The 24,704-nt window shown below is 39.3% G+C and overlaps 1 protein-coding gene across 1 annotated transcript in view; it reads left to right on the forward strand.

Annotated features, from left to right (window-relative positions):
• KLHL1 (kelch like family member 1) overlaps positions 1–24,704 on the forward strand; it is a 217,498-nt gene that overhangs the window by 119,979 nt on the left and 72,815 nt on the right. Inside the window, exon 7 of the mRNA XM_042458664.1 lies at positions 8,689–8,875. Within this exon, the coding sequence (XP_042314598.1) occupies positions 8,689–8,875 (187 nt within the window). The remainder of the gene's footprint in view (positions 1–8,688; positions 8,876–24,704) is intronic.

Below are 24,704 nucleotides of genomic sequence, written 5' to 3' on the forward strand. Positions count from 1 at the left end.
CCATTGCACCCACTAGGACTCTGAAATATTCAGTGTCAGCTGGTAGCTGCCTTATCAGTAGGGTAATAAATTTATTCTGTGTTTTATTATGAAATTTAAAGAACTTTAGGAGAAGAATGGGACACCTTGGATACTTGGCAGTTCAGTAATTATTTTCTGCAAAATTTGCACATAGTGTTTTCTGCTGAGAAAATAATAGTTCTTGGTAGAAATAGTATTTTCCACACTGAGAAATAACATTTTCTGCACTTTTTATTCTCTTAATAACATGCTGCCCTCTCTTTTGCAGAAAATGCTGTTTTCTGGGGGGAAATGTGCAGTTTTTTTTGTGCAGAATCTTGAATGGCAAGTCTTGAATGCCAAAGGGTCTTCAAAAATTGTGCAATACTGTTCTTTCAACAAGAACAGTATGCTAAAATTGTTCATTGTTTACTTCAAGAAGAAAACTAGCAAAGAATTGCTCCCTGCTTTAAAGTGCAGATGAAAATTCAGACCACATTCACTCTTTTACTGACATGAAAGCCACCATCTCCCATGGGAAATATCAGTTTTTCTCTTGATAACACTTTCCTTCACATTCAGACTTTTCTTTTTTAAGTATTGCAAATAGTTTCCACTCCTGTATTCACATCAGGTCCTATTTGCATAGCCGGAAATGGGAAGACGGGAGTCATCTTGGAGTTCAGTAAAGCAAAAACAGAAGGATCATTCATCTTGTGGGTACCTTAGTTGAATTCATGCTTCTTTTGGATTTTCTGTATCCTTGATTAGTTGCCTGGTATTGTTCTTCATGTTGTTGGTTTGCAAGTGACTCTTGCCTTTGAGTTAAGTGTAAGGGCCATTCCATAAAACTGTACACATAATCCATGACTTTTCACAGCTGAATACTAAAAAATGAGCTGAGTTAGTTCCATTTGGATGATGAATTTATTTATTTGTCATGTTTATCACATAACAGAAAACCCCACTTGCCATTGTACATTTTCAACATAGAGCTCAGTCCTTGAAAGAAAAATAAAGTGGTTTTGTTTTCCCAAATTACTAACAACAAAATGTTGGGACAGCTAGGGATGACCTGAAAAGTATTTTAACATGTGAGACCTACAAGGGATATTATATCATCATTACAATTACCCCCCCCCCCCATGAAACTATACTCCTTTTCTTTTCCAATGGGGATACCTTCTAAATCTACTTTATAAACCCAATGAATTATATCTGATTCCATACATTTTCTCTTCATGTCCAGGAAATATAATCTATCAAGCTAGATGTGTTTGTTCTATATTTACAAGATTTAAAAAAAAACGGAAATGTGTATGTACTTCAAACATTACAACTGTAGGAGGCACAGATCTATTTAGCTCAGGAAAGATAAGCAAATGTCACCATCTCAGCTGCACTTTTTTCTTAATATTCTCTTCTCTTTGCCTAACTAACTAAAGATTGATTTTATTAATACTTTATCCCTGCAAAGGTACTTTCTTCTTCTAAGACAGACAAATTGAGCTGCTTAAGTTTTGTAATTAGCTTTTGAATCATTATCCACATCCTCATCTGTCAACCTATATCCTATTATGGTATGCACTGCTGTTGAAAGAGGTTGCAGTACTTGAAATGATTATAGAAGTACTCTAATCTCATAGCACCTGTTCATGACAGCACATTTCGCAGTCTGAGTTTTAGGTTTTGAACATATGGGACAAACACCACTAAAAGTTCATATTGCCACAATTGAAGTCCCAACAGAATTGTGCATATCTTGAAGTCTCCTTGGATGTTGTCATGGTTACTAGTATGCCTGGATGTTAAAAATTTTGATCGAGTGAATTTCATTGTTAACTCCTAGCTATATAAAAAGAAATACAGCACATATTTTCAGAAATATCATTCCACTGAGGATGAGCAACAAGGAATAGCTGCTGTTGTCAAAAGATGTTTTTCTATTTCTTTAAGCCATTTAGCAGGTATATCTTGGACGAATGAATGGTGAGATGGATGAATTCTCAATCTGAGCAAGCGTGTGAAATCATGTATTCCCATTTTTATGGTCCATTAGGTAGAGAGGAGCAAGTGTCCCAGCCCCTGCTTACATTATATTGATTCAGAAATGATCAGCTCCCAAACAAGCAAGCTCACAATAACTTGGCTTGTTTTCTGAGCATATTACAGTAAATGTGTCTTCCTGCCCCACCAGCTAACATACAAAAGGGCAGATTGCAAAGATAAATCTCGCTGCAAACTGTTATTGCTTCCAACAGTTGGAGTGAGTAGATCTTAAAAAACAAAAACAAAACAGAGAGGAAGAAAATGAGGAAGTTGTTTGAAGGTTGAGGAAAGAATGAAGAAGAGGGGAAGGAATGCTACAATTACCAGGCTTTTATTCTGTGTCAGAATAATTTGGAGATTTATAAATATCACCACTTCCTTGAATCAAATTTCACAAGATCTCAGCTCAGCAACTTTTTCTATTCTTTACAATGTTAATAAATTAGATATAGGAGCAGTGGAAATCCTGCTTGTGGCAAGCTGGTGGAAATTGTACTTGTCTCTTCTATGTAGAAAATGAGGGAATGATTGCTAAGGCTGAAACTACACATTACACAAAATATGTGGCTGTAAGTGGGAAAAGGCAGATTGGTGTTTCTTCTTTTCTGCTCAGAAACATCTTTCAGGCAGAATAAACATTGTTGATCACTGTAGTATTTGTTGTTGTAGTTGTCCCTCTCCCTCTTCCTCCCATCAATTGACCAGATGATGTTTCATCTGTTGTCCTAGACTATTCATTGGCAATTCTCCAGCATCAGCAGAAACATTTTATTCCCTCCCAGAAAGCCTTATGGGATATGTATGGTGTAATACTTAAAGTTCTGACTAGGATTCTTTACCACTATTTTTCCCCCTGCTACTATGGAAGATGGGATGTGGAAGCACCTGGAATCAGAGGCATTTTTTTGGAGTTTACATAAAGGATTTTAGAGCCTTTCTTACAACATCTAGAGCATATCGTGAGCAAAGGGATTGAACAGCTCTCAGTGATAATTTGTTAAGATGTCTATAGTGTCATTTGATCTGGAGAATAGTTGGTCAAGTTGCTTATAATGCTCTATTATTCTCACACTCTACCAGCTTTTGCAAGGTCTAAAGAAGACAGAGAGTCTGTGAGTGAATGTAGAGTAACAGCAAAAGGCATCAGTTGGAAATAAACTAAGAGCACTGTTGCAGCATATCATGATTCTTTGCATTTGCCTCAAAGAGCCCTATAACAACTTTCTTGTGTCTTAGCATTGCAATGGTATGCTTTCTGCTTCAAGGAAGTGGTGGTGAGTAGCAGGGATTATTGGCAAAAACTTAACAGTGTGATGTCTGGGCATGTGTGTGCTGCCTGAAATATTACACAGAAAGACCAAAATACAGTTTTTCTCCTTGATTGAAAAACTGTCAGAGATACATGGAGATAGGCTCTTGTATTATTTAGTCCTGAAGAAGCCACTTGCTGAATTCCCCTCAGGCTACATAACATAGTAGGGAACTTTATGATAGAGCTAGGGCACAAGCTAATTAAATTTTAGTTATTTCATGTAATACTTTGGGAAGATAAACTGTACAGAGGAAGGAGCCTAATATTTGCTTTGCTGGCTTATTGAACCAATGGTTGGTTAATTTACTATATGGAAGATTTTTATAGCATCAACGGTAGGCATTATTTTTTTTTAAAAAAAAATCTCAGAATGTACTATTCCAGAAAGAAAATAAAAGTAGTTACACATTTATTCCAAGAACATGTTACTGTAGTTGCTCTTATTAAAATTGATTATTTTGCGAATGAATATTAGTTCCCAAATATATGTCTTTGGCATGTCTTAGACTGAATCCCTCCCTAGCCTGTTTCTTAACCATGAAACTTTCCTTGTGCCATAGCAGATTATTACACCCAGAAATCCCAGTGGGATAGATGCGGGATTGAAAAGTCAAATATGGGTTTTATTGCATGCACTCACGGCTGGGCAAGTGCAACCTGTATGCAGCACGGACCCCAGCTGCATTTATCCAGTGGCTTACCATTTTTGAAAAGCCACTGGTTAAGGGTGGCTGGGGTCTGGGCTGCATATGGGTTGCACTTGCCTAACCACGGCTACGTGCGATAACACCCATGTTTGACTTTTCAATCCTGCGTCTATCCCACTGGGATTTCTGGGTGGGGTAATCTCCTGAGTGGACTTAATACCAAATGCTTGGGGTTTGAATTTTATGAATCAGAGTCCAAAGCTCTATTAAGCCGATAATTCATTAGCTGGACTAGAGCTTTCACTGAACACTCCCGTGTTGAGCCAATATGGAAAGGGGGATAGAGACTTTGCAGTGTGGAAACCCACTAGCCAAATGAGTGACCCTAGGTTAGTTTCAACCTCACCACCTTACAAGCTTTGCTATATTTAATGAACCACTATGTATTTCATCCAGAGTGCCTTGAAGAAAGGGAAAACTAATAAAAGATAAAAAGTAACATAAATAAATAAATGTACATTGAATTATTGCTTACCGGAAAAAGGATAGAGAAGACACATCTGCTACAAAATATTATCCATGTTTCATAGGGTGGCATCACATAGCATGGCTATTCCAGTTCCAATGCTGAAGCCTGGTTTAGATAGTTGGGAATGGTGGCATGATGGATTGATATTATCAGTATACATGCATCCATGGTCATCTGGCAACTAGGAGAAACTGCTTCTGTAGCATCAGGAGAAAGATGAAACTGGAATGATTGGAAGTGCATTGTATAAAATGGCCTCATATGTGTGTGTGAGGTGAGCAGCAGTAGAGGTGCTGCACAGCTGTGTTGTGTTCTCTGCACAACAGATGAAGGTAGAGAAGGAACTTTGTGAGGTGTTCTGCTGATACTATTGAAGCTTTAGGACAGCTGGGCACATGGGCAGGGGGCTCTGCTATATTTCAGAGGCTGGAAAATGATCCATAACTCTGCAGGACCTATGAATAGCAGAAGAGTTCAGAGGATTTCCACTTCTCCCAGGCCTAACAAAGAACAGGGGAGATGATTACTTACCAAGGGATTATTCAGGTCTCCTTCAGCTTGCCTACTTGATTAAGACAAAGTATAGGAAGGGGTTTCTCAGTCCATGCTGAACACAAAATATAGGGGGGGGGGGGCGGATGGCGCTGAAGGGGGGGCTTCAAGCCACCCCTTTTGAAGATGGATTGTGGCCATGGCAAATACATGTTGCATCCCCAATCCACTTTGAAGCTAGCCAAAAAGGAGCAGCTAAGATCCGCTCTTTTTTTTGGCTGGCAAAACACTGGCTTTTCTATCCTGATGTGGCCTACAAGCCACTCCAGCAATGTGTGGTGTATAAATGGCACAACACCAGAGTGTCTTGAAGCCACCCACATCTGGGTGGCTGTCCAGCTACTGGGCATTTTCTGGGCACCATCAGGGCATGCATCCTGAAGGCATCTTTTACAGACTATCTGTTCTGGCCCATAGTCCTCTAAGAAGGGCGGCAGGAAGAAATATGACTGCTAGGTAAATCCCCTGACTCTGTGGGCACTCTAGAAAGGTTTCCAGTTCTCTGAAAGCATGAAGTTGTTGAGAATGTCATGGACAGTATTTGCCTCATTTGATGAGCTTGAAATGTGGACTGGTGAGCTGTACTTAACTGATGCTGTGACCTTGGAAAATAGATTAGTAAACCTCACTTGTGAGACTTCTATGAATAAATGAATACCAAAGGGCAGCAGAGTGACTGGGATTTGAATAGTAGTGTACAACAAACCAATATAAAATAATAGTATACTACAAAAAATGTCAAAATCAACAATAAAATCATAGCATAATAGCAGGACAACATCCAACACCATGAAAAGCAACTTAAAAGAAAAAGTAAACAAGTTAAATTCTTATAAAACATTCTCCAGGAAGTTCTTTACTCCATTACTTCTCAACTTGAACATTTTTCCAATAAAACATTTTCAATCTATTTTCATCCGTCTTGTTTCCATAAGAACCTGGCCAGGATCTGGCATCTGAACTCTTCTAAATGCATATGGTGACATGTATCTAGATCCATATCTCCTCTTTTAGATATATGTCCCCAATGACTCAGTTTCTTCTTCTTTCTATAGGCTCATGTTCCATAATTTTTAACCAGTGACTTTGAGAAAAGCAATTTCCATTAGAATATACTGGTATCTATGCGTACAGAGTGCAAATGACATTCCACTGGCATGGAAATCTTACTTCTAAACTGAGGTTGTTTGGAAATCTCATATTCCAACTTCTAATCCACCATATGTTTGGGCTTTTTACATGCTAGATGCCTGGCTGGGAAAGGGAGCTGTCTGTATCTGAGAGTCTCATTTGGGTGCTGGCCACTGGGAGGAGGTATGCGTGTTCCAGATATAAGACAGACTGCTTTATGCTCTGTCTCAGCTTCAGCAGAATATCTCATTACTGAGCACTCATTGATCTAAATCAAATTTTCCACCATTAACTGGAAAGTTCAGATAGTACAGAAGTAAACTTGTAAAATTACATGTTTCAAGAAAGGATGTAAAGAATATTTGCAAATGGGAGAATATTTTCAAATAAACATCTCCTCGTGGGAGATGACTATTGAAAAAACTACTAAAGGACATAAGAACTTTTATCCTTGAACATCTTCCCCCATTTTGAGTGGGGTCCTCCCACCCATGGCTGAGATGTTGTATTAGGAGATGTAGTTACAATAATGGAGGTCTGTCATCGTAGCTACATCTTCCAACACAGCCGCTCAAAGCTCTCCTTAGAAGCCAGGCAGTGACACCAACATAGACATTTCTGATGTACTGGGGAGCAGGGTGGTGAGTGAAGCAAGGTATTTTCTCACATGTAATTATAGGCACCTTGTGGAGTTGCAACTACTTGTTGGGAACTGTGACACTGTTGGGAGAGGAGGTAGTTGTTTCTTTATAAACTGCTCCTCTCCCCCAGGACCTCAGAAATCACTGTGTTGGTGGTGCTTCCTGGCTTTTTAGGTAGGTTGGGAGGACACTCTCATTAATTCAACATTCACATTTTTACATCCAACTTACAACACTGAATCTACGGAACAGGATAGCAGCTAACTTTTTTATGGCAAACCCCCACTATTTTCTATACACACACACACACACACACACACACATTTGCAGGAATGAAATTTTCACAGAAGAGTCCTGCAATGTAACATATCCTAATCATATGCTAGAATCCACATTATCTTGCCAAGTAGGAAGAAAAACTTGGGCTTTCTCCCCCAGTATTGCATGCAGTGAAACAAACAAAGATTTTCGCTTCTACTTCAGTTGAAAGGTTAATTTATAAATGTTCAGGAGCATAAGCATCTCCTTTCATTTTTGAGGATAGGCTATAAAATTCGGAAGAGATTATGCTCACCAGAAATTATTGGGGAAAGACAATTACAAATTGAAAATTAGATGTTCCTATCTTCCAAAATTACCTCATTTCTTACATATACTCATGTACATATAAGTCTAAAACATTTAGTCAGCGAATAGACCCAAAAAAACCTAGGCCAACTTATGCACATGTTTATGTAAGTACCATACATTAATGCTCATAAAAATGGAACCATCCCCTTCTCTAGTAGATTGGCAAAAAGTGAGAGCTTAGTCTGTCCCCAGAGAACCTAAAATTATCAGGCACCAACCCCCTCTACTTTCTCCACCATGGTGCTGCTTCTGGCCATTTTGAATGCCTGGGAAGGGAAAGAAGCATTGAGAGAGTAGAGTAGGTCAATGTTTCTTTTAGGTCCTCTAAGGGCAGACTGAGCTCTCATCTTTCACCACTCTACTTAGAAAAGGGAATATTTCCTTTTATGATGCGAGTTAATACTGTACCTTAACTCTTGCACTTAGATCTTTTTTAATATGTCTTCTTGGACTGCCTGCCCCTGGTAGCCTCCCTCACAGATCACACAGCCACCATTTGCTGTAGGTCTCTCCTCATCCTTCAAGCCTTAACAAAAACAGTCATGCCTGCTTGAATGTTATAAGTTACTTGACTTCATTGTCTCTTGCTTTGTCCTTTACAGCCTTTGTTATATGCCCCTAAATTATACATTTGATTTATCCACAGGTCATATCAAAATCCATAAGTTTGCCCCTAAAAAGTGCCTTTGACTTATATGTGAGGTTGACTTAGACATGAGTATATACAGTAAATTTCATGGCATGAAAACAGCACTGAATGAGGATCTGATTTTTATCCCAGTGCAGTGTTTACTGTTTTAAAGTCTTGGATTTTTTTTCATTTAGAAGAACATTGGTCACCTCAAGAAGCATCCTTCCAACATACAATTTCACATGGTGATACTCAAGATTTCAAAGAGAACCAGCATGGCTTTAGTCAACATGCAGTTTCAATTAATATAAGCACATGACTGTTTCAACTACAGTCAAAATGATCCAAAATGACCCATGATACAAGCCATGATGTTACCTGTATAATCTGAGCTGATGTTCTTATGGATTTTATTTATGTTTGTTTATGAGGCTGCCATCCTTAAGGTCATCTCCCAGCCCAAGTCCTATTTATGTCACTGAATTTTGCATATGCAGAGGACTTTGGGGATTGGGAGATAAGGAATGGGAATATCATTACTAAATCCCACCTCATATAATTTACAGATTTTAGCTGACCTAGAAAACCATGCACTTTTTAAAGATGACTTGGAATGTCAGAAGCTGATTCTGGAAGCCATGAAATATCATCTTTTGCCAGAAAGACGAACTCTTATGCAAAGCCCAAGAACTAAGCCAAGAAAATCCACAGTTGGAACCTTGTATGCAGTTGGAGGAATGGACAACAACAAAGGTACTTATTAACAGGTTTTTAAAAACACACTTGGCAGAATATTTTCCCCTCATGATATTTTAAGATAACAGAACATAATTGAATCACTGTGTAGCAGCCCCTTTCTGTTATTTGCTCAGATGAAAGAGAGAACTATTCAACTGAGAAATGCATGTTCTGTAAACATTTAATTTCCTAAAGCCATGACATAATTTTCAAGTGCCTGGTCTACAAGATATTAAGTTAACAAGCTGCATATGGATCTACCTGGATTTAAATGGCTTAGGTAGGAAAAGGGAATGGCTAATTCTGGAATAACATATAAATGGCAATGGCTAATTCTGGAATAACATATCACTTGGAGAGAAGTAGTGTCAACAAGATTATACGTGACAAAGCGAAGGCAGTAATACCAGCAGCCACCCATACATTATCCCTGGAAATGCTTCTTCTGTCCCCCAAACATTTAATGTATTAAGAACCCCAGTGTGGTGTAGTGGTTTAAGTGTTGGACTAGGACACAGAGAGATTAGAGGCCAAATCCCCGCTCAGCTATGGAAACCCACTGGATGACATTAAGCAAGTCACACTCTCTCCACCTCAAACACAGGAAAAGCCCCTATGAACAACTTCTGCCAAGAAAATTCCACTATAGGTTCACCTTAGGCTTGCCATAAGTCAGAAATGACTCGGAGCCACACAGGAACAGTGCCCATATTAGTTATTCCTAGAAGGCACCAGTGATCTCACGGTATGGCAGAATATGTCACTATAGTGTCACCCAATGAAGTGCTCATGTAGCGATCTACCAACAGCAGGCAGAGGGAAAGAGACAATAATGCCTTCCTATGCTATAGTACAGTTAGGGTTGCCGTAATTGTCCACTAAAACCTGGGACAAAATGTGGAACAAAATCTAGACCACACTAACTGCAGGACAAAACTCAGCCCAAAATGTAGGACATTTAAGAAAAATGGAGGACCTTAAATGTCCCACATTTTGGGCTGAGATTTGTCCTGCAGTTATCCTACAGTTTGCTCTAGAATTTGTCCTACATTTTGTCCCAGGTTTTAGTGGATAATTATGGCAACCCTAAGTAAAGTGGTCCCCAAATTTTGGCCTTCCAGATGTTCTGAACTTCACCTCCCAGAATTCCTGACTGCTGGGGCTTCAGGGAACTGAAGTCCCGAACACCTGGGGGACCAAACTTTTGGAATCACTGCATAGTGATATGAAGCTGTATAGAAGAAACTTAGAGAGGTCGCAATATTTTTTTAAAAAAATAATTGTTTTAAATTGGTGTTTTATTAAAGAAGATTGTATGTAATGCATTTTTAAATTGATTTATAGATTCTTTTTTAACTTTTTAATGTAATGTATGCATGTATTTTTTTAATGTATAGTGCAAGCCACTTTGGGTCTCATATGGGAGAAAAGTGGGATATAAATTAAAGAAATAAAAATAAGCAAACAGATGCTCATTAGGGATCACTTTGTGAGTGACAGTGAGAAAATATATTATCATTTGATTAATGCATGTCACCAGCATGCGCCAAGAGCCATTCTACTGCATTAACTGCCACAATACTGAATATTTGCAGCAAGGTGTTATAAAACAAACAAACAAACCAAACAAAAGCACCAACAACATACCTTTAAAAGCAAGCACACAGGGAGCACATGCTTAGTTTTTAAGTTTTCAAGTTCTAGAAGAAGTGGAGATAATATGAAACTTTTGGTGAGTTCGGTAGAGACTAGTGTGTTCTCCCAAACCAAAAATTGGTTATCCCTATCTTGGTATTTTTTCATTCTATGTCTGTTAGGCTGCATTCACACTCTTCTTGCTTGCTCATCTCTAGGGTTGGAGCCTTTTTTAAAAGCAGAAAAATGAATAAGGGCAGGTTACAGATGGCCCTCAAGGGGCCGTTTTCCCACCACCACCATTCACTGTGGAGGGAAGCCCCAGCGGCCAGACCACGAGGCTTCCCTCCGCAGTGAAAAAGGAGCGCCGAAATGGTGCTCCTTTTCAAAACGCGGAAGTGGCACCACGAGGGGTGGAGTGCGCCCTCGCGGCGTCACTTCCGCCGTGACATGTCTGGACGCACAACGTCCAAAACATCAAAATGGCGGCGCCCATGTGGATGGGCACCACCATTTACGACGCGCTCCGCGCGTGTTGGGGCCAGGGTGGGTTAGGAAGGGGCAATTCTCCCTAACCCTAACACCCCCCTTCGTAACCCTAGCGCGCACGGAGTGCATCGGAAGTGGCAATGTGTAACCCACCAATGAGAATTGGGCTTTCTTTAGCAATAGGTGGAATAGAATGTCTGGTGATCACTAAAGCCATGCTTTCATTTTCATTTACTGGATGCAGTCCCCATTATAGGGCTTCTGGTCCTTAAGGCAATTTATGTACTTCACCCTGTTGCTTATGTTGGGGAGATCATGCCAACAGGGTTCAAAGAGTGGGATTCAAAGACTGAATTTCAAAGTGTTGAAAGACTGAGGACATCTGTTTAACATAAATTAAAGATGCATCATTGAGCAGAGTCTTGGGAAGTCAATTGTCATGCCAAAAAAGGAGGACATGAAATAGCTTATATAGCATTGTTTAAATACTACATAGAAATAACCATTAATCAATCAGATCATAACAATTATTATACAAATTAACCAATCATAAATTAGCCTTCATTCCAAACTAGGCCTGTCTAACGTGTTCTTCATTTGCACATATGCTGATTATTTATACCTTGTGTTTTCACAATATAAGTGGCGTGCTGATTCATATTATTTGAAAGATCATAACTAGGTGGAATATCTTATTTTTCACTCACCTAATTGTTTTGCTCACATTAATAATAATAATAATAAAATTTTTATTTATATGCCGCCCTTCCTCCGATCAGGGCGGCTTACAACAGGTTAAAATACAATCAATAATACACAAAAAATAAAATACACATTAAAACAAACCAACAGTCAAAAGGCCCCATAGCCCAACCTCTTGGCCACGAAAGAGGAGGGAGGCCCACAGGATATTTATTCGGGGAATGCCTGTTGGAATAGGAAGGTTTTAAGGTCCTTCCTAGATTGGGCCAGGGTAGTAGACGAGCAGAGCTCTATGGGCAGCGCATTCCAAAGGGCTGGGGCAGCTGTGGAAAACGTCCTCCGAGAAGTGGAGACTAACCTAGCCCCAGGCACCTTCAGTAGCTGCTGCCCAGACGTTCTGAGGGTGCGAGGCGGAATGTATGGGGAGAGGCGGTCCTTTAGGTATCCTGGGCCCAAGCCATTTAGGGCTTTATAGGTAATTACCAACACCTTATATTGAGCTCGGAAGCGAATGGGCAGCCAATGGAGATCTTTTAAAACCGGTGTTATATGGCTGGTCCTGGGAGCACCAGTGACCAGCCTGGCTGCCATGTTCTGCACCATTTGCACATTAGCTTACACGACAAGCTTCCTTCACCTTAAAGGCTTCTGAAGAAGCCTCTAGCCTCTCTATAATTTTTCCTTCCTTCCTCTCCCCATTTAGCCTTCTCTAAAGTGGGCTATTCCAATTCAGTATTTGCAACTTCTCTCTACACTGTAACAAACTTGGTTGCTTGCTTTTTCTTGATCCTGAAAGGTAAGCACCATTTGCTGTACTTTAGCATTTTTGTGAGTGGGGAGAGTTTGTGTGTTTATATGGATTGAGTTTCCAAGCATAGAGCATAAACTAGCCTAAGAAGCATGAAACGAATCCATAACACTTTCACCTGTATTTACAAAAGTATGCTCACAATAAGAGGACTTTGAACATTGAGCCAGTATGGTTTTTCCATATTGCAGTAGGCTGAATTGAAGCATTTCTTTCTCCTGAGATGCCTGTGCAACTGGAGTGCAGGAGGCAGAATAGACAGCATAGAGACTCTTTGTCTTAACATATGGCCTCCTTTCCCCTGACAAATTGTCCCCTATGTTAAGTCAAAGGATTTCATGGCCGACATCCATAGTTTTTTGTGGGTTTTGGGGGCTATGAGGCCATGTTCTATAAGAGTTTATTCTTGATGTTTCACCAGCAGCTGTGGCTGGCATCTTCAGAGAAAGATGCCATCCAAGATGCTGGCGAAACATCAGGAATAAACTCTTCTGGGACACAACCTCATAGTCCAAAAAATCCACAAAACTTTCTTCCTTCTTTCTTAGCAATGCATGGGTGTGTCATTCTTGCAGCTCCAGTTGCAGGAATGGAATTGTTATTCTTAATGGACCTTGACTCCTGACACACATACCCATAAAGCTTTTTAGGAAATATTTTATTCATGTCATATGCTTCTTATTTTCTGTCTCCTAAGCTGTAATTTGTGAAAAGTACTCCCTTTGCCCATGCTCACTTCTCTTGTCTATTTCTTTCATTTCTTTTCTCATCTAGCATGTGGTGGCAGATTTTCTGTGTGCCAAAATAATTTCCCGTATTTAAATTCCTGTAAAAAGAAACAACAGTTCATTCAATCAAATTATCAGTTACAGGATCATTGCGGAAAATCAGAAGAACAAAATCTCATTAGTTCAGATATTTTGTGCATTATAAGAACATAAACTAAACAATCTGTAAGCTCTATACCTAATTCTAGGTTTTCTGGCTGTCCACTGGTGATGAAGATTTGCTCCACTCCAGACTACTCCATCACACTTTGGACCTTGAGTAGTGGGTCCTGAGTTAAGGGTACAGAGTTGTGAATATAAAGAGATTTGGAGTTTCTTGGCATGGTTATTTTAATTTTTTATGAAGATTGTGAAACACTGACTTCTTTCAAAGATGTTTTGGAATCCCATAGGCAGAACAAAATCTACAGAGTAAATCATATTAGGAACCTAAGCTGTAAAATTATTGGAGAGGAAAATAAAAGTTGAAGAGCAAAAGAGATCTCAATAAATAATTGAGTAGTTTTATATAAAATGCAGAATACTGATTGATCTTCTGTCAGGTGTTTCAAGCTACTTCATTGTTCTAGGAGAAGTAACACCAAAGGGGTAAGCTGGATGCAAAAAGGAGGGGAGTAATAATGTCGGAGGTACTGTGATTGAAAAGGAACGAAAGAAAATTCTGAAACCAGAGCCCTGGGTTATCTCAGCTTACAATGAATCATTGTCTAGAGTGAACACAGAGAAAATAAAAATAACTCAGCCAAGAAATCTAGCTTTAAGAAAAAATCAAACATACAGGTAATGGAAAGAGATAAAAGATGGTCTGCTGAAACAGTAATCAATGTTATTTCATCTGCATATTAAATCTAAAAATATTCAAACAAATTAGTTTTCAATAAACATAAACAGCTTGTGCATTCAGTACTGGATGGTTAGAAATACGAGCACCCATAATATCTGTGGAGGTGTGGAAAATGTTTATACTTTTACACCTTTGAATGCAAGTGTGTTTTGTCTTAAAATACCAGTAAATATTTGCCTTTAATCAGTTTTCCTTTGTTTATAACTGTGGAGGTTATTTCATATTGACTTCCTCAGGAGAGTATTCAGATTGCGAAAAGATAAAAAAAGGTCCTTCTAGGGAAAGGTTGTTATTGTATACCTTCTTACTGTGTGTAGTCATGCATTTGTGTGTGTTGTGTGTCTTCAAGTCATTCCTGACGTATGCTGGCCCTATGTAAACCCTATCATGGGGTTTTCTTGTCTTTGCCTTCCTCTGAGGCTGGGAGCTTGTGACTTGCCTATGGTCATCCAGTGGGTTTAATGTCTGTGTGGGGATTGGAATTCAGGTCTCCAGAGTTCTAGTCCAACACTCAAACCACCACACCATGCTGTAGTAGGTAGTAGCTGTTAAACTGCACTATGATAACAATTTGCTATAAAGTCCTATACAGACCTTCTTAGAAATAAGCCCCATTGAGTTCAGTAGGACTTATAATGAGGTAAGTGGATTTAGGGTTAGAGTTTAAGAGTGGTTATGATGATGGCTGTGTATGCTTCATGACATCCTTAAATTGTCATTCTAAAATGAAATATAACAACAACCATTAGATTTATAAAGTGAGTATGTGTGTAGGTAGAAATGTGTTGTGCTTCAAACTTGAAAAGAGAGAACCAAACCTTCTTATGTAATACTTCTAAAAGAATAGCCCAAACCAATGTTTTCTTATATTACAGCTGTAGGATCAACTGCTCCATTTATCAAACTTGAATGTGGTCATCTTGTATGTGGAGCATCTGTGGATGTTCAAGTCCCATTAAATATAGTGGTGTAGTAAAATTGTGTCCCTTATGTACAATGTAAAAATCAAGGTTTGGTTTTAGGAATTTATTTATTTTTTTACTATTTTTAACCCACGATGGTTGAATCCATTGATAAGGAATCTGTGGATGGAGGAAAACACTGTATTACTGAAAATTAGGTTAGGAAAGATATTTAGCAAGAAAGAAGGGGCATAAAACATAGATTTAATCCTAACTGAAAGTAAAGGGACTTAAAATGGTTATGGCTACTTTGTGTCATTAGTTCCAATAGATTTATAACAACTAATGCTGCAGTCCAAACCTGATCAATGGACTATCCATAAACCTTCTGGTGAGAGAGGAGGTGGAAGGAATGGACTTTTTCTGCTCTTCTTCTTAGTTTAGTGCGACTGAAAAATATAAGCCAACCTGAGTATAGGTGACTGGAATGATTTTGGGCCTTGCTGGAGACCAAAGTCACAACCACCTGACTCTCAGAAAGCCTCATTTCAGAATCTTCCTCCCATTACTGAAAGACCACCTATGAGAAATGTGTACCTGTGATCCTCTTTGTGTAAGTGTACACATACCACTAGCACAGCTTTTCTCCAGAGCATAATAATCTTCTACAGCCTCTGGATCTAGAAGTGAGGACTGCCCTGAATCATTAAATAAATAGGTCCTATCCAAAGACTATAAAAGTTATCTTTCTCTTGACTTTTTAATGCAGCCATTTCTGGGGGAAAGTATTGTCCAATGAACACATAAATAATGAATTACATTTAATTTTTAATGCACTTTAATCTCTTACATGCTAACTCATTTTTCTGAGATTCTGTTTTGTCATTTAAGAATGCTTGGTTTGGATTTGTTGATTTGACCAGCTCCTTAACATTTGTGTTGAATCTTCTATGAAATTTATAAGCTTTCCTTCCTCAGTTCTGGGGATTAGTATTTCTCATATTTCTGATTCTGATCTGGGGATATGGCTGCACAAAATTGTCTGGCCGAATTTATCAGCACCGGGTAAATTAAATGTGAATAGTGTTCAAACAAACAGGTTTTATATAGCTATAAAATTACAGTTAAGTTTGATAGTCATGTATAATTTTATTTGTATTTTTATTGGTCCTGTAGATATAGTTTCTGACTACGTACCTAGAGAGGTCGGTGAATAGACAAATTGACCTTGGGGCAATCTATGCATCTCCTGAAGTATAAATCCAGATCTAATTTGCTAAAATTATTGAAACTTTAAGTGGTATTCCATACATAAAAGTTGTAAGTTAGAACTCTTTGAATTATAATTAAAGGAAACACCTTTCTATTTACTTGGAAGTCCGGTCTATTGTGCCATTAAAAATAATTTTTGTATTTCATATCCTAATATTTTAAAAGCAGAGATATTATGGAAATACGTTAGGGTGTACTAGAAATGCTTGCAGCAGGGATGAAGTAATAAAAACATATACAAAGGGAAAGAGAAGCATTCAAGTAACTTTCATAAATATTTCTGACACAAAGAAATGAGCAGTATCCTTAAGGGCAATGCACTAGTAACATTGTGGTCGGTATCTGCACCCCCTGGATTAATCCATTTGCTTTTGTGTTAGTGGTGTGATTCTATGCAATGTGTCTTATAAACAAATTACAGTAGGTCAGCAGAACCATGTCACATACACTGAGCTGCTATGCACATAGAAGAACCTCCCCCTGCAGTATTCTAAATCAAAGTGCAAATGCCCTTTTTGAAATTTCCCAAAGTGTGCTTTTGTCCCCAGCTCCAATTCCTCTTCTGTTGCTTTTCATGAATAGAGGTTCCCTTGACGGACTACCTCTTGGAAAAATAGAGTTCAGAGCAACCTCCTATAATCAGAAGGACTCTGTTGTCTTCCCTTTCACTATCTGAAATTTTAGAAACAGGATCTCTTCAAAATTGTGCATAAAATCATTGAACTGTCTCAGCTGCTTTGCACAGAAGGCTGGTTTGAATGAATGGTCTTTGGGAAAGTTCTTATTGGTTTAGACATTAATTGAGCTATTTTCAGATTTTCAGGGGGAATAGTTCAACATTTCTGGGCCAGTCATACATGAGCAGGTGAATGAAGAATCTCACTTGTTTCTGTTCTCTTGAAATAAAATATCCAGAAATAAAAATGTCCATAGTATTATAAGAAGATGCTTGTTCAGTTTATGGGACTTTGTCTTTGGTCCATTTCATATTAAAATCCTTCACTTATGCCATAGTTACCCAACATAAGTAAGTTGGGGCATTTTTTTATGGCACATGGAACACACACACACACCCTCAAGCATCAAGCAATCTCCAACCAACCTACCTCATTACTTATAACCATAGACTCTCATTGTCTTTTAGGCGGGGTACAGACCGCCAGAAAGAGGCACCAGGGAGGCGCCTCTCTTTGCTGCACAGCAGCACCGCAGCAACCAGATTGTACAACACTGCTGCTCAGCAAAAAAGGAGCAGTAAAAAGCGACTCCTTTTTGCTGCAGAGCTGCACCACAGCAAACCTGAAAAGACCTGCGACGTCATAGTTGTGCGCGCCTTGTGGGTGGTGCTGCGCAGCTATGATGCCCTCATTACGTGTGAGGGTTGCTGGGCGTGTGGGTTTTGTGGTTTGGTGCCACAAAACAGAATGGGGCCATTTTGAGGACAATTTGCTGTGTGATAAAATCTGTTTTTCCCAGTTTTGCGCGGCCCCGAGCATCCCCTTTCCCTTCCCATAACGGGGAAAATAATGTGTGCGATAAGCTTCTCAGTCACCTAGGCCTTGTCTTCACTTGCCAGGATACTCCAGAGGCAGCCCAAAGTATCTGGCCCTGCAGCTGCCTTGACCTGCCCCCATTACCTCAGCCTCTGTTCCTGTGCCATGGTTGTCTAGTGTGTTTGCTGCCAAAGCTAGTTGCTTGCTTCTGAGGTCAGAATAAGTTGCCTAGCAATGGTCTCATGGCTCTGACCTCAGAACAAGTGACTTGTAGTGATAGAAGATGGCATGACACATGAATAAAGGGGAAATATGGAGCAACAGGTATGTTATTTTACTGCATTCTAAGACTGTCATAGCCTGGTTCTGGAACATTCTAGATGTTGTCCAGATTGCTTGCTCTGGAACCAGGGCTTGGGACATGCATTGTCTAAATAGAATGATGCTAGAATGGGTGTTGGTGTTGGTGGAATGGGCCTTTTGGCCCAGGCAGACAAGATTCAAGTCCTCCCTACAAAGTCTAACAGGCACATGGATTTCCCTCCGTAAAGGTATATTTGAGCGCTAGGTGGGTGGCACTCCATTTGCACACCTAGTAATAGCAATAGCAATATAACAATAACAAGTACATTCTATACTGCTTATTAGTGAACTAGCACTCCCTAAGTGGCTTATAGTGTATAAGTCAATTGCCCCCAACAAACTGGGTACTCATTTTACCAAGCTGGGTACTCATTTTACCAATCTCTGAAAGGATGGAAGGCTGAGTGGACCTTGGCCCCCTGCTGAGGATTGAACTCACAACCTTATGGCTGCAGTATTGGCATTTTACCACTGTGTCACCAGGGCTCCCTAGTAAGACCATCACTGGGATGAAAGTGCCACACAGATCAGTGGAGCTAATCCCCAGATTAATTTACATAGGACTGCAGTCCTACAAGAGTGATTTAATAGCAATTAATTAGTAACATAGGCCTGTTACAGACTGCCAAAATAAAGCTGCTTCGGGTCTCTTTGGAGGTATGCTGTTTAAATGATGCATACACCCTAAGAATCCAGAAGCTGCACCAAAGCTGCACTTCAGTGCTTAGGAATGGAGTGTGGCTTTGGCGTGACCTCCGGACTCTTAGGACCCATGCATCATTTAAATAGCATACCTCCAAAGAGACCCGAAGCAGCTTTATTTTGGCAGTCTGTAACAGGCCAAAATGCCACATTTTGTGACATACCAACATAACGTTCATGCTTAAGTTCAGACAAAATAAAGAAGCATATTAATGGCATTTAAGTTGCTTCAGTGTTCACATTTTTTGAATATGTCATTATTACTTGAAGGTCTTGAGTTCCTTTTTAAAAAATATTTCTGTTAGGTCTTTTCTAATGCCAGTCCTGTTCTCTATGACTGATAAAACATTTAATACAGTAAGTATTTGATGGAAGAACTGAACAATATTCTCATTTTCCAATAGGCATGATATATGAGACATTTCTGGAATACACAGAGAATAGTGTGGATTTTCACTCTCCAATTGCTCTCCAGTGTATCATTTTACCCCAAACATGAAAGAGACACTAATTAGTTCTTCCTAACTTCATATAATAGCCAGGCTTTCCTGCTATGAAAGTTTATCACAGCAAGCAATTCTTCATGCTTGTTTATAGTTCTAAAGAAAAACTAATTAATTTAACTACATGCACATGTGGCTGCTCTATTGGAGGTCTCATTGTGGCCCAACATCAAAATCTACTTTATACTAGGTCAAGTAGGTTATGGATTCACCAGATGGAGTGTAGGTGCTCAGGGGATAGGTGAGAAAGCCATTGACAGCAGGAAAAAGAAGATAAAATGCATAAAGTCTTTAACAACAGAGGGACTTCCTAGTTTCAGCAGGTGGTTTAAGCAGGACTATAGATGCCTTTCTAAGGAAACACACAAAGGTTTGATCCCATTTTGAATAACTAACACAGGCTGTATAATATTCCATAGAATGTGTTTTATCTTTTTCACACTGAGAGATGGAAAGGGGAGTGGGACTCTTACTCCCCTAGTCCCCTGATGAGATAATAATAATGAATCAACCAATGTTTCCCCCTACTATGTGTGTTTGTGAGGGGCGGGAATTGTTCTCACAAATTAGTCTCTGGGGATCCCCACTTTAAAAAAACCTGCCTGAAATCTGAATTTCAATTTTTGTAGCTTGCATTAGATACTGTATTTTGACTTTGAAGTGAATTTGCATGTGTTCATATGGTGTTCAGTATTTGGTCTTGAGGTGAATGAGCAAAGGAACTACAATGGAGAGCTATCATAAGGCCACAGGGCCTTATTTAGCTGACTTGTTTTCTCTATACTTAGTATATTTTCATCTCACCTCTGAGACCAGAAGCATTGGGGAGAGGGATTCAAAGTGTCACAATCTGTTGTTATGAAATCATGTTTTAACAAGTTGTCTTATTGGTGGCCATTTTATTCCAGTTGCATTGTCACCACCAATGCTGCTACTAAAACCTTGTGATAAATGAGAGCCCCTCTATTTATCAGGGCCTTCTCCCCACATAACAAAGGGTTAATTATAGGAGGGGGTACTGCTACTTTATGAGGAGAGTTGACATCATCGGTGGTGTGAGGGCAACTGTGAAATCAAATGGCCACTGAGAGAAAACCTTTTGGAGTATGCTGACATGAAGTAAAGTAAGGAGATTATCATATGCATGAAAGTAATGGGAGCAAAGCAGGACACTCCCATCACAATCACACAATTGGGGCAAGAATATCAGATGACATTGCATGACATTGCGATTATCCCGTCCTTGGGACGGGATGGGACAAGGACGGGATATATATTGAAGCTGTGCAATTGTACTATTGATTTAGGTTTCAGTATGATTTTTCACTTTCTGTCACAATTAATGTTGGACTGATTTAGACTCAATTCAAATTGAAATTTAGACTCCCTTTTTTAATTTTCAATTTCCACTACTTCCACTTTGCTGAGCAGTTTTGTCTCATTATGATTTAGGATGAGGTCTAACACGGTTGATCCCCCTTTTGACTTCCTCCACCGTCTGGAGAAGGAAATTGTCAGCAAGTCAAGTGAGAAATTTGTTGGAGGTTACTTCACATTATAACACTGTACAATTTGGCCTTCTTGAAAGAGTTTGAATAATATGTTTGCTGATTCACTGGACTCTGATTCCCCTTTTTTCTAGACTTGCCTGCCTTCTGTGTTTCTCTGAATCATTGTATCCCTGCTAATTCACTTTTCATCCCCACCAAGTCTGTTCCTCTCCTGTCATCCTCTTCTTCTGCTGCCCTTTCTGGACTGGTCTGTTTATTTATCTATTCATGCACAACTTGCTCCCTGAACTCTCTGGGCTTTGAGTCTGCACTCCTTTTTTCTTGATTTTCCTGCCTTTCTTGACTTGCCTCCAATTCCCTTATTCCTTCTTACTCCTGCTAATTCACTTCATCCTCACCAAGACTCAGGAGACAGGACCCAGAACAATGGTGCAAGCTACAGAAAAGAGTTCCACCGTAGACATTGAAGAATTCCTGATAGAAGGGCTGTCGACGTGGAACTCACTCCTGGAGTGTAGCCCCTGTTAGAAGCAAGGATTCCATGGTTTCCAGTGCCTAACGATAGACTGGGCACAGCCTCCTTTTTCCGGACCAACATTGTAAACTACATTATAACATTACATTTTAAAAATCAAGCCTACATTCAGTATATTTTCATAAGATATTATCTATATCTTTGTGGGCATAGAAGAATGCTATGCATCACAAATGATCTGCTTATCCTAAACACCTTTTTGTTGGAAGTCTGGCTTATTTGCTATAAAGTATTTTGGGATTATCTTCCTTTTTACTGTTGAGTCAAACTACAATTATATTAGTGAAAATCATAAGAAATGCCATGACTAGAGCAGATCGAAAGCACTGAGTTATTAAAATAAGTTGATATAATTTTGTTCGGAATTGATTTTTTAAATCACATAAAGGAAGTTTAATTTGAGATTGGAACAAGGAGATATGCAGCGGTTTTTATTGTATACTATTACGTTTGTATATGTTAAGTACACAAATCATCTCCTTCCATCGGCGAGAGCATTGTTCCCTCTTAACAAAATGTTGCAAGCATGATGAAATTCCAACATTAGCCATACTAGAGAGACTTACGAAATTATGGACTTGTTATCATAAAAATGTTGATTACCGGCCCCTAAGGTAGAACTCGTGGTGAAATAGACTTCAACACTATGGAGCTAAGGCAGCGGCTAGTGCAATGGATCTGCAGTTTCTCTTTCTAACAGAAAGAGAAGGTATGTAACTCACTGGAAATGCACTGTCACTCAGACAACAACGACGCGAGTTTTTGCTATACTGATCAATGGAAATTTGGATTTATCTCAGTGAACAGGAATAAAATGCCATATCAGCTGTAATAGCAAAGTGGACCATGGTCGACAAGAGAGAAAAGTTTAGCCTGACCCTAAGGTGGAAATGCAACTTATAATAACAAGAAAATTACCCAGCTGAATTTATTTTTCTTTTTTTGCACTTACAAACCCACTACATCCCCACATTCTATGCCCCCCTCCCCCCCAAAAAACTTTCAGATCCCTTTGGAAGTGCAATACTTATTCTTCTCCCTTTTCCTTAAAAGGGGTGGAATTTATGCTCCTAGATGTTGGAATGCAACACCCCGTAGTCCATACTTGCTATGCGGCGAGCACTTGCAGTCCATAGCATCTAGTCAGCATAGGTCCTCACCTTGCTTTGGACTCTAAGCTTAATCTTTACTATATTAAAGTTATTCTCTCTCTTCATGTACTGTTAAATTAAAATTGCATAGAACAGATCTTATGTAGGTAGGAATTTTCACGACATTCTCCCCACTACAAGGACGCAGGTAGTGAATCTCAATGTACTGCATGTATCAAGACCCTAATACAGGAAGACATAGAAGAATGAGTTACCCCTTCTTTGATTGGACCTTTTCCAGCACTACGGGGCACAAGGACAGCTGCTGGTCCAGAAAGTCCTTGGGTCCTCCGACATTCCTAATGTACAACATAGGAGACTAGATATCGAGGTCGCCTAATAACATATAAAAAGTTACAAAATTTGATCATTTATAAAGAAAAAATGCCTGAAGTAAAAAGGGGGGGATAATTCCGGATAGGATAATTATGCCTGTTACAACACCAAATAAGCTGCTTCGATCACAGTGGAGGTATGGTGTTTCCAATGAGCTGCGCCTAAGAGTCCAGAATCGCAACAGCCACCTCCATCCCTAAGGACGGAGTGTGGCTTTGTGTGGCTTCTGGACTCTAAATGCATCATCATAAACACCAACCTCCCATGTGATCGAAGCACGCTTTATTTTGGGCTGTCTAACAGGCCTATTCTCTGTTGAAGAGAATATTGCCTAATTACCTTTGAAATTATCAAAAGTTACATGAACACAAGCTCATAAATTATTAGGCTTCATAAAACCCATTTAAATGAGGGAAAAATCCATCACAGCATGATAGTTATGAGAAGATTATGTGCCCACTAATACCCGAAAAGTTACATGCAGAGGCCTACAGCAATTGTCAGTGATTTGATACCTCCAGCACTTCGCGCAGTGGGAAGTGAAGAAGATGGGACTAATTACCATGCCCACCTGGCATACTTGAAAAAATGATTGAAGATAAAAAAAATAATTAAGGTTAGTATTGAGGTTTCGAAAAAGTATAAAGCGTAGTATGGCCTGCTTACCCTCTCTGGCATAGCAATATTTTTACAGTCCTTTAAAAGTGCAAGACGGTAAACGGGTGGATCCATTGATGAACTATCCTAGCAGATTGGGAGGGGATATTCTTCCTCTCTCGTAGCTGCCTACACTCCATCCGCTGCAAAAAAATCCGATCAACACCACTTTAACTGCCATGGCCTCATGTTATGGGATCTAATATTGTAGTTTTTAACATTTAGCCTCTCCTGTCAGAGAGCTCTGGTCCACAAAAACTTATCCCATAACCCTCCACTTTGCCGATCCTTGAGAGTTAAAGTGGTGTCAGCTGGATTATTTCTGCATGTGGGCACTCAGTATTTGCTTCAAAAGCAGAACCCCACCAGAGAGATTCCAAATATCACAGAGAGTGAGGGGAGAATGCCGAGGGCATTTGGGCCAAAATACACATGATCAAAAAATACAACAGAAGCACAACAAAACAAACTTCACCATTGTAGGCACAGGAAACCAGAAGGATAAACATCCACATTTATGCCACTGTGAGAATAGCTGCACAATGGGCACAAAATGAGGCATAACCCAATTGCTTACCCATTTTTCTTCCTTATGGCTATTTTTAGGGTAGGTATCGGACCTGACTCTGACTAAGCCCTCACGTAAATTAATTATTTTTTTAAACCCTTTATTGTATACCCTGGCGCCAAATCAATATCTCTTGCAGGGCATCCTTATGAGACCTTGGGAAACCATTGTACTAATGGACTTCTTATAATGCATTATAGGATTTACCCAAGTAATTTGCTATCTGAATAACAATAGATTTTTTAAGAAATTTTATTATAGATCTTTGAACAACAATCTATTAATCTCAAGACTTTAAAACACTAATAATTCTCAAACTTTCAATATATGTTTTTTAAGGCTTCAATACCTAGGCCACCCTTACACGTACATTACATCTTCCCGTCTTTAAAATCTAGGGAGACAACCAGAGTACAGAGTTTGCAAAAAATCCTCTGTAGATTAATAACTAAGAGGATTATTACAAATGGACCGATCAACGAGACTTGAGGCACAAAAAATGTATAACCATAGTTTATCCATGGAGTAGGATTGTGGAACAACCTAACTCACAGTCACTGTTTAAATCGTAAAAAACCAGAAGTG

Source organism: Sceloporus undulatus, chromosome 3 (genome assembly GCF_019175285.1).
Source record: "Sceloporus undulatus isolate JIND9_A2432 ecotype Alabama chromosome 3, SceUnd_v1.1, whole genome shotgun sequence".
Lineage (NCBI taxonomy): Eukaryota > Metazoa > Chordata > Lepidosauria > Squamata > Phrynosomatidae > Sceloporus > Sceloporus undulatus.